Raw genomic sequence first — 10,823 nt, 5'->3', positions numbered from 1 at the left:
AAGGAGGGGGGGGGGGGATAACCCGGGATAACCTTGAAGAGGGCACCCCTCCCCACATCCCCAAGTCACCCCGCCACGACGTGCCAGCCAATACTACTGTGGGAGGCCATACAAATGCCATGGAATAAGAACACGCCACATGTGTGAGCAATGCATATTACGTACTCAACAGGACGGGAAGGTGCCTTGTAAAAGGAAAGACAATTAACGTCTGAACCCTTGTGCTTAGCATGTCTAGTGCCACATGACCACAGTGTGGCCACAACAAGCTGTGATGCCATCCCCTTTGGGGCTCAACCTGTTAAGTGACATGGAACTACACTTTCTAATTCTTAAAAGTTAGTAATGGAAAGGATGTTAGCTTACTACCATTTGTTCCTCTTGCCATGTTGTCTCCTGATGCTGCCACACCTTCCGTTGATCACCTCCTGCGCTTTCACTGGATCGTGTTTGATCTGTTGCCTCCTTGGATCTGCTCCTTGAACTGGGCTTCCTGTTTCGGGATCTGCTCCTTGAACGACTTTTCTTGCTTCGAACCATGACTGAAAAAAGAGAGGTGTATATAATGAGTATGCCAGATAGTGAACCACTTTAGGGTTGAACACAACGTATTTTATCGCAAGTGCCGCTGTGTTCTAAACCACACATAGGCAAAGGTTTTCTACACGAAGAATGAATCAAAAATGGTATACAATTATATGAGTGAGTGAAAAACAATACCTTTAAGTTGTCACATAATGTTACAAATTCCATGACTAAATGCCTACTACTTGAGAATTTTAAATGGTATCCCCCAACTCCTGACATTAAATTAAATTTTGAATTTTGATAACACTTTAAATTAATTGTAACCTCAAAAAACAACGACTTAAGGGCAGCTTAGAGGTTCTATCCGGGGTAAAACTTCTTTACAACTATTATGGAGACATTAGACAACAACTGGACGTGACGACCATAACCCCAAACCTTCGAAGTAAAGATGATTTCATCTAAACATTTTTCCGAATCACTAACGCAAACGTACCTTCCGACCGGGAGAGAAGACACTCTAGACAAAAGACAGAAGTTGTGAACAATGATACAAATATACTCAGCGGCCACAGGGCTGAACAACGCGTCCTGAGCCGACCCCCAAAATGTGGGAAAGGCTAGACCAAGTATAGGCAGGGCTAACGTAACCCTTGCCGGAGAAGTGGACACAAAACAACACTAAGTCATGTCCACCAGAAATTTGGTCTCAAAGCTGCATTCCCTGTTTACCTGTTTGTTTGTTTTCTTGATAATGCACCAACAAAAGCGAGCTGACACAAGAAGAACACAGGCAACCGTGGCCGACCGCGACCGTGGCGTCGTAGCTGGTCGTAGCCGTCCAGTGGCGGGCGACAAGCGACAAGGAGTTAGTGACGTGGAGTCGTAACCACCCGACAGATGGCGTTGCGTTGCGACTCGCCTCCAGCGTCGTCTGTCGTCTGTCCACTCCGGTTCGCGTTCAAACACGTCGTCGCCACTTCTCTCAAGGTTGAGGTTACGGTTAGGCCACAACCTTGCGGCCGTTCTGCACGTCGCACAGCTGCGCTTCAGCAAAGGTAGGCTACTTTACAACTGGTTTACTTGAGGTGCCCCCGCGCTGGACGCGTCCCGGATGTCCACCACGCCCGCCGTGTGTCCGCCTCAGGGCCTCACAGTCCACGCGGACAGATGCCCGAGAAGTCCTCCGTCGCAATCGAAAAGTCGAGTGTAGCGGACCAAAGGCGAACGCGGACACGACGAATGCGTTCAGTGTGGGGGGCAGGGAAACGACCTTTATCTGCGACGAGTCGCACGACGTTTTGCGTACGTACTGACATGTCGACATCGAACGTTGTAGGGTCGCCGCTCCTCAGTAAAGGAGGTGACTACATACCCGCTACAATGTCCACCAAGCAGCTGACCTTGCAGCAGCTCCCAGACGACGTCCTCGTCCTAATGATGCAGCACCTCGCCGTGGACGACCTGTTCGCCTGTCGGCTGGTGTGCAGGCGTCTCCGTGACCTCGCCCTGCACCCGGAGATATGGTCGCACCGACGGCTCGACGAGGACAAGCCCTGCGTGTGCGCGGTGCTGGGCCTGGCGCCGTGCCTGGACAGGGCCGTCTACAGCAAGAAGGTGCACACCCGAGCGTTCACCATGACGAGGTGTGCCGTTAGACATTTGACATTGCGTGTTAGGCAGGGCACTGAATGCGCACGGGCCTGTATTGCGCTCCTCAGGCAGGAGGTGCTCGGCCGTCTCAAGAGCGTGCAACTACATGTGTCTTATTCACTCGAAGACGTTGCTCCGGTTGCACCCCTCGAAGATGCCGACGCGTTATTAGGGACCTTGGTGGCGTGTCGTGGCTTAGAGTCGCTTGACCTTACGGACAGTCTGCCCGAGCAGTATGTCATGCGCCCCGTTCTCCACGGGCCGTCGAGGTCCTCCCTCAAGTACTTTCGTTGCTACCTCTCGGAGGAGACTGCGACCTTCGTGAACACTGTGCTGGCCGGGCACGCAGCTACCCTACAGGAGGTTGACTTCGGCTGCCAATACTTCGAAGAAGAGGGCACTTTTCAGCCGTTTGTTGGCTTGTCCGTACTAAGGAGGCTAACGTGCACGGTGTTTACTGGGATGCAGGCTCTCGCCTCGTGCAAGATGCTGACGGCCGTGTCCTTGTCCTTGTTTGAAGACTATACCCCCGAAAGTGTCGTGCAAGGGGCTGTCGAATTCCTCCGACTGCTAGCCGGCCAGCTGCGCACAGTTTCCCTTGAATTTCAGTACGCCGATGGCGACAATGAACATTTCGATCGTCTTCTGAGAGCCCTGGCCTGCTCCGGAGAGTCCCTCGTGGAGCAGTTGACCATCTTGACCATACCCATCGGCGCGCCGCTGCTCCGCGCGCTCCCGCGGCTGCCCGCCCTCCGGGTGCTGAGCGTGTTGAAGTCGCCTCTGGTCGACCCCGAGGACGACGATTGCGTGGGCGACATCCTGGCGGGCATCACGCCGGCAACGGCGCCCAGCCTGCGCCGGCTCGAGCTGTCGACGTCGGACTTACAAGGCTGCCTCCACGAGTGGCTGCACCGGGACGCAGTGGGGCGGGTCCTCGCCGCCAACCCCTCGCTGCACGTTCACGTGTGGGGCACCCGTGGCTGCAGAGGAGGCGGGCCCTGCGAGGCCTGCGCGCTGGGCTGCCACCGAGAGGCGATCAGGGACTTCAAGAAGGGGCGCCGGGTCGGCTTGTTCTCGCACGGCCCCGGGGAGTGCACGCACCCAGAGGACCACATCACCGGCGACAAGTGGACCTGGATACACTTTTACTGCAATTCTGACTGATCTCTGTAAAATACAGCACGCAGGTTATTTAGTTTAGCCTATACTATTTCTCATAAATGTCGAAGTGTGGTTTAATAAATGACTTTTCTTAACGTTAGTCTGAAATGTTCTTTTCGGAAACAAAGTTATTCTCTAGTTTGCCTTGTCAAGAGACTGATGTAGACATTTCCCATATCTATTCAGACAGTACTTTCTGAAATGGGCCGCTGGGGAAAGAAATCAAAGTGTCTCTGTGCACGTCCGATAGCTCTGCGACCGTATTCTTGCTTCCCGGACGTAACTTCGCGAACAACATTATTCTGGAAAGTAACTCATAGATGCCCTCGATTATCCAGCAACGCTTCATAAGTGGCTGTGTGGTGGAGGGAGTTGCTCGTAACCGCTGCGCCAGACCAAAGATAACATTGGAAAAACAAAATGACTAAGCAGGGTGCGTTTTTTATGTGCTAATGGTATAAGTGCCTTTACACGCCCGCCCCCCCCCTCCCCCCAAGAAAAAAGGCCACAGGTCAAAACAAAACTACGCAAGGAAACAAAGTTTAGCAATCTTGGCGCACGCTCATTTTAATGCATCAAGACGAGTGCCTCAAAAATTATCTTTGAACTCCTCTGGTGCAGTAGCACCTTTGTTTTCTTAGAACCAATCAACGTGACGTAGATACCGGGTGACTGTATCCTTCTCCTCGCTTTCGTCAGAAGAACGCTGAATTGGTCATGGTTTCTACACCTCGCGTTGTTCGCACGACCGTTACTCAAAACCTTCAAACCCTACACCTGCACTACCTCAAATAGGGATGCATGGAACCGCCCCTCGCCATGGGGCCGGGAACTTGGAATTCCTCCTTTTCTTCCCAGCTGGGGATTGGGGGGAAAAGGGGGGGGGGACCCTCTTGGCCATGGCCACAGCCAGCGTCCTGCTGCACTCACTGCAGCACTCGCACTTTATAGTCGGCACGGTGGGCAGGCGCGGTTTTCAGTCCTTCTGACGGAGGGGGCGATTTGCTGTGGTTTGCCTACTTTCAGGGGTTTTGTAGGACGAATTGTCTACCTACCCCAGGGGGCGATTTGGGCCGATCGGGGGGGGGGGGGGGGCGAAGGGGCGATCGCACGCTCGCGCCTGACGGTGGGGTCAATGAGTGAAGGTCGAGGGGTACCCCCTCGAGACGCTCTGCGGGAGTTTATTCGGCTGGTCGGGGGCAGCAGGCCTCAGCAGTGCGTTCTTCATCCAACGCCGCCGCAGCCCTTAGCTTCTTGACGCGTCGTCGGCCGCCTTGTGGGCATTCCAGATCCTTCGGCTCGGGGGTTCCCGGGGGTCCCATGCGCTCCGCTCGACCTTGCTCGTGCACTGAGGGATTTGGGCGCTACGGCTACGGCCTCGACGAGCGGACGCCTGGCTGGACGACGGGATCCTGGCGAGCAGCCGGTGGTGCGGACCTGGCACCGGTAGGGGAAGGGGAGGCCGAGGTCTCTGGTTCTGGTTAGTTGGCTGACCGGGTAGTAGTCGACAGGTCGCAGCCGCAACGCAGAGCAGGTCAGACCTGCCAGGTCTGCCTCCAGTCTCAGGTCCTCCAGCTCGGAGCAGCGCCGTCGCTCGCAGCTCATCTCCGCGGTACTGTACATCCCAGGTAAGGCCAGGCCGACATCACGAGTCCGGATGCGAAACAGTGTGTGCGATAAGAGGTCCAAGTTTCAGCGCTGACGCTGTCGACGCCGTGTTCCAGGAGTCGGTGCAGTTTCCTCGCCATGTCCGCCGAGCAGCAGCCGACCCTGGAGCAGCTGCCGGACGAAATGCTGCTGATGGTGATGCAGCGCCTCGCCGTGGACGACCTCCTCGCCTGCCGGCTGGTGTGCCAGCGCCTCGGCGGCCTCGCCCTGCAACCGGAAGTATGGCGCCGGCAACGCCTTGGTGACGGCAAGCACTGCGTGTGCGCGGTGCTGAGCCTGGCGCCGTGCCTGGACAGGGCCGTCTACAGCCGGCTGGTGCACACCAGGGCGTTCCTCGCGACGACGTGCGCCGTGAGGCACCTGGTGGTGCACATCAGAGAGGCCACCGACTGCCCCCGGGCCTGTCTGGCCCTCCGCCACCAGGCGGCGCTCGGCCGTCTGAGAGGCGTGGAACTGGAGGTGTGGTATTTTCCATATGTTATCGAGACCTTTCCAGTCCGTGCCGTTGCCGACAAGTTTTTGAAGACATTAGCAGAGTGTTCCTCTCGGTTGGAGTCGCTTGACCTAAATCGCGGCCTTCCCGACCCCTATGTCCAGCGGCGCCCCGTGCCTTACGGGCTGCCAAGTTCGTCCCTGAAGTACTTCCGGAGCGCGCTCTCGGTGGGCGGGGAGGTCTTCGTCAACGCCATGCTGGCCGGGCACGCCGCCACCCTGGAGGAGGTCGACCTCGACGACGGCCACCGCAGCAGCGCGGCCACGGCCACCCTGCTCGCCCTTGCCATGCCCCGACTCCGGAAGCTCAAGTGCGAAGTGTTTCCGCAGATGGAGATCCTGGCAGAGTGCGGGACGCTCTCTGACTTGACCCTCGTCTCCACAACCCACAGCCTCGTCGGCCACAACGACGACTCCTACAAACGCGCCCGCGAGGGGGCCGCGAAGCTCCTGCGCCTGGCGCACCAGCTCCGCGCTGTGTCCATAGACGTGTCCCGCAGTGTCCACGCCGACGTGGACCTCGAGGCCATGATGTGGGCCCTGGAGTCCGCGCGACCCCTCGTGGAGCGGCTGTCCGTCATCTGCTCCAGCAGAGACCTGGGGCTGTTGGTGCACGCGCTGCCCCAGCTCCCCGCGCTTCGGGAGCTGCGCTTGCCGGAGGCGGCGCTCAGCGAGGACGCCATGGACGAGCTGCTGGAGGCCATCACGCCCACCACGACGCCGGCCCTGCGGCTGCTCGAGCTGTCACTGTCGCATTTCCACGTCGACGCCGTCCGCAGCACCCGGCCCGGCGACCACAGCTGGCCGCACGGTCCTGCCGTGGAGTGGCTGCTCACCGAGAACCCCCTGCTGCACGTCCGTGAGCCGGCGCCCCGGGCCCGCTGGTCTCCAGAGGGTGCGGAGTCGCGGCTCGGCCTGTTCTCCCACGACCCCGACGAGTGCTCCTCCCCGGAGTACCACACCCTCGGCTCCAAGTGGGCGTGGGTCCACATTAGTTGCATTACTGTGGAGTGATACCAGTTCTACTTTGTGTACTTTGAGTTGGTGATAAGCAATCGTAATTAATGGGGGTTTGTTTCATTTTGAGAATATATTTTTTACGGTGAAAAATAAAATGAGCAGCGTTGAATGGAAATGTTTGTTTTCTTTTCTAAGCTAAACTAGGTGAACACATGCATGCACGTATTAACTGTATCCCTGCCTGGTGTTCGGGGCCTGTTAGGTAGGCTCTCAACTATTATCACATCTTAAACGTGCTGCTCGGCACCTTTGGTTTTCTAGTGTATCTTTCGTCCGACGACGCATTATTTATAACGGTCATGACCAGCTTACCCCACCGGCCACCAATGAAGCCTTGTCGGATTATCAAGGGCGTCCCCTTTCCAGAATCGTGTTTTCCAAAGTGACCGACGACTCGCAGCATGCTCGCAGGATTAACGCGTTTTCCCCCGAGTTTCGAAATGGAACACCGCTGACCTATCTGATCGAACTTTGGTGGCTTCACATGTATTTCAAGGCCTATCTGATAAAACGAAAACGGCAATCGACTAAAGTAACGAAAAATTATTTATTGAACAACATTTTCACAAATATGAAAATAATACAAACAAAATATTCATCATGCTTCAGCAACATGAAAATAATACAAGCAAAATAATCAGCTGTATTTAACAGAAGTCAGCCAGAAACGCAGCGAATGTGTATCCAGGTCCACTTGTCGCCGGTGATGTGGTCCTCTGGGTGCGTGCATTTCCCGGGGCCGTGCGAGAACAAGCCGACCCGGCGCCCCTTCCTGTAGTCCCCGGTCACCTCTCGGTGGCAGCCCAGCGCGCACTCCTCGCAACGCTCCCACCTGCAGCCGAGGAGTCCTCCATTCAAAAACAATCAGTATACACCCGTAGAAAAAATTACGAAAAAATCATCAAAAATCATGAAATAATCACAAAAAATCAAGAGAAAATCACAAAAAATTGAGAAAAACAGAAAAATCGGTGTACAATACAGTAGTGAAGGACCCCTTACCTGCGGCAGCCGTGGGTGCCCCAGACGTGCACGTGCAGCGAGGGGTTGGCGGTGAGGACCCGCGCCACCTCGTCCCGGTGCAGCCACTCGTGGAGGCAGCCGTCGGTGTCCAGCGTCGACAGCTCGAGCCTGCGCAGGCTGGGCGCCGTGAGGCCCACCAGGAGCTCGTCCACGGTATCGACGTCGAGATCAAAGTCGATCAGCGGCGAGTTCAACACGCCCAGCACCCGGAGGGCGGGCAGCCGGGGCAGCGCGCTCAGCAGCGGCGCGGCGTAGGGGAGGTTGACGACGGACAACTGGTGCACGAGGGACTCTCCGGACGAGGCAAGGGCTGCCATAAGATCGTCGAAGTTTTCAAAATCGAAATCGCCATACCTAAATTCGATGGAGACTGTGCGCAGCTGGCCGGCTTGTCGGAAGAAATCGGCAAGCCCTTTCACTTGCACGACAGTTTCAGGGGTGTCTTTTCGAAACATGGAGAAGGACACGTCCCTCAGCATCTCACACGAGGCCAGAGCCCGCATCCCAGGGCACAACCTGCACGTTAGCGCCCTTAGTTCGGACATGCCGACCAACAGCTCAAGCGTGCTCTCTTCGCAGTGATCGTGGCCGAGGTGGACCTCCTGAAGTGTAGCCGCGTGTCCGGCCAGCACGGTGTTCACGAAGTTCTCATATCTTTGCGAGAGCGCGCATCGGAAGTACCTCAAGGACGGCCGACACGGCCCGTGGAGAACAGGGCGCATCGCATAAGGCGTAGGTAGGCCGTTCAGAAGGTCAAGCGATTCCAAGCCAGGAGAAAGCGCCACTAGTGTCCTTAACAGCGCGTCGGCATCGTCCAGGGGCGCTACGTCCTCGGGAGAACGCCACACTTCTAGCTCCACGTTCCTCAGACGGCCGAGTGCTTCCTGGTTGCGGACCGCCAGGCAGGCCCGTGCGCATTCAGTGCCCTTTTTGATGATCAGTGTCAAATGTCTGACGGCACATCTCGTCGTCATGAACGCTGTGGTGTGCACCTTCTTGCTATAGACGGCCTTGTCCAGGCACGGCGCCAGGCCCAGCACCGCGCACACGCAGGGCTTGTCGTCGTCGAGCCTTCGGTGGCGCCAGGCGTCCGGCTGCAGGGCGAGGCCGCCGAGGCGCTTGCAGACCAGGCGGCAGGCGAGGAGGTCGTCCACGGCGAGGCGCTGCATCACCAGCACCAGGACGTCGTCTGGAAGACGGTGCAAGTGCAAGGCCGGTCGCTCGGTGGTGGTCATGGCAAGACTGTAGCGGGTAGGGGTAGGGTCCTCATGAACTGACCAGCGGGATCACTCACTTTCGAACCTACAACAAACGACCGGTGTTGACACGTCAGTACGCAGACGAATGACGTCTTGCTACACTTCTACCCCGCCGTTAGCGCAGTGCTGCCGTGAGTCGAGTGTCGGGAGGAGGCGATGGAACGAGATGGAAGAACGTTTTCCGGGAGCTTTCTGATCGCCCTCCTGCTGCTTGATTGTATTTTTCCCAGTGAGGGGGTGGGGGGGATTATACATGTGGATCCCCAACTCAAAGCGCATTAGTTTAGGGGCCGTGCACAAAATACGTCACGCGGTGGGGGGAGGGGGTCTGGGCAAAAGGCAAGATAAACGTGTGACGAGGTAGGAGTCAACGAGATTGTGACGTCACGCAGTTTGTGAGGTGGGCAGGGTGGGGAGCGCTATATGCATGCAGTTAACAATCTGTGGCTAACATGAGGCTCATCCTCAGCTGAGCTCAGTTAAAATAAAGGTAAAAAGCCACATCATTTATTAAACTCTATTGACAGTACATCATTTTGCTTTTAAAAACTGAAATTTATACTGTAATCGTGCATATTTTTTCTGGTACATTTTTGATTCGTTCAAAAAGGGACGTCACGTGGAATGGGAGGGGGGCTTTATGTGATGTGTGCGTGATGAAAGGGGGGGGGTCAAAAATGTCCCCCAACGCGTAACGTAATTTGTAAATGGTCCCTTTAAAAAATTAAATTTTATTACACCTAATTAACTGTGACCTAAAGTGACAACGACTTAGGGACAGCTTACAGTTCTATCTTATGTAAAATTTCCTGACAAATATTATGGAGACTTAGATAACAACTGGACGTGGGGAACATAACCTCAAAACTTCGAAGTAAAGACGGTTTCATCTACTCAGTTTGTCGAATCACTAACGCAACGTACCTTCTGACTAAGAGGGAAATACTCCAGACAAAACACTCGAGTCGTAAACGATGGTATACCTGCACAAACGTCTACTCAGCGGCCACAGGGCTGAACAACGCGTCCTGTGCCAACCTCCAAGGTGGACTAGACTAGACCTTGCCGGAGAAACAAAGTAGACGCAATGCATTACTTGTTTTGATGTTTTAATAAAACAATAATTACGTAGACTAGCAGCAAAATCACGAACGACACGTAGGGTCGGTTCGTCGGATCCCGAGTACGTGAATCATTGAGAGAGATAGAGACTTTTTAGATCTTCTTGGTACGAGAATCATTGACGAGTTGCGACAAGGAGCCAGCGGCGTAGTGTCGTAGCCGACCGACAGATGGCATTGTGTGCGACCAGCGCAGCGAGGAGATCGCAGACGCAGACCGCAATCGCCAGCGGTGGCTGCAGTCGTTTGTTGTTGTCCACGTCCACTCCACCTCGGGCTCGGGTTCTGATCTGACACGTCGTCGCCGCGTCTCACGAGATTGAGGTTACGTCACACACATTCAGCAGCACGTCTTACAGTTGCGCTACAGTAAAGGTAAGCTGGTTTACAACTGACTTACTTTTAAGATGCCCTCCTCACTGAACGCGTTCGGTATGTCCGCACCGGCGGCCGTCCGTGTCCACCTCAGTCCGCGCGGACGGGATATCCAAGATGTCCGCCGTCGCAAACGTAAACTCAAGCGTAGCGGCTAGAGAGGATAGCTTAAATGGAGTACGTACTGCAGCGCCCGTGACCCCCCTCCTCAGAGTGCTTGGCACGCTCTGCAGGCTCTACAGTGGGGCCGATTGCAGAAAATTTGGTATCGACGGACTCGGAAAGGTGTGAGGATGGGCTAGTTGACGACAGAATTGAACAAAACTCACCGGGGTGGGGCGTAAAGGGGCCTAAATGATCGGCGCCGACGCTGTCCGCATCCGCTGCAGGAGCTGGCTACCTGCGCGGCGGGGCCGCCGGGTCGGGCGGGCGGTCGAGAGCCTGCCGGGCAGGAGGGGAGCGAGGCGCTTCCCGGAACCGGCCGGCTAGGGAAGCTGTTCAATATTTGAGCTCGGACTCGGAC

The 10,823-nt window shown here is 55.8% G+C and overlaps 3 protein-coding genes across 4 annotated transcripts in view; 1 reads left to right on the top strand and 2 right to left on the bottom strand.

The window, feature by feature from the left end:
• LOC113210158 (uncharacterized) overlaps positions 1–1,415 on the bottom strand; it is a gene marked incomplete in the record, with an annotated part of 170,058 nt that extends 168,643 nt beyond the window's left edge. Inside the window, 2 exon segments of the mRNA XM_052269577.1 lie at positions 370–542; positions 1,261–1,415. Of these exon segments, the coding sequence (XP_052125537.1) occupies positions 370–540 (171 nt within the window).
• A 3-nt stretch (positions 1,416–1,418) lies between these two features.
• LOC113210160 (uncharacterized) lies at positions 1,419–3,437 on the top strand. Its single transcript, XM_026428017.2, has 2 exons — positions 1,419–1,586; positions 1,868–3,437. The coding sequence occupies exon 2, from the start codon at positions 1,912–1,914 to the stop codon at positions 3,343–3,345; it is 1,434 nt and encodes a 477-aa protein (XP_026283802.1). The 5' UTR covers positions 1,419–1,586; positions 1,868–1,911; the 3' UTR covers positions 3,346–3,437.
• Positions 3,438–7,127: 3,690 nt separating this feature from the next.
• On the bottom strand, positions 7,128–10,085 carry LOC113210161 (uncharacterized). 2 transcript variants are annotated; one of them, XM_026428018.2, is made up of 3 exons: positions 9,729–10,085; positions 7,525–8,847; positions 7,128–7,354 (listed from the first exon to the last, which is right to left on the bottom strand). In XM_026428018.2, the coding sequence occupies exons 2-3, from the start codon at positions 8,778–8,780 to the stop codon at positions 7,180–7,182; spliced, it is 1,431 nt and encodes a 476-aa protein (XP_026283803.1). In that variant the 5' UTR covers positions 8,781–8,847; positions 9,729–10,085; the 3' UTR covers positions 7,128–7,179. The 2 variants fall into 2 exon arrangements, with proteins under 2 accessions (XP_026283803.1, XP_026283805.1); XM_026428020.2 differs by having other exon boundaries at positions 9,788–10,085.
• Positions 10,086–10,823: the final 738 nt, after the last annotated feature.

The sequence above is a fragment of the Frankliniella occidentalis genome, unplaced genomic scaffold, assembly GCF_000697945.3.
Source record: "Frankliniella occidentalis isolate FOCC.00 unplaced genomic scaffold, Focc_3.1 Scaffold5, whole genome shotgun sequence".
Lineage (NCBI taxonomy): Eukaryota > Metazoa > Arthropoda > Insecta > Thysanoptera > Thripidae > Frankliniella > Frankliniella occidentalis.
Note: the sequence above shows the minus strand (reverse complement) of the source record. Positions and strands in the feature narration are given on the sequence as shown.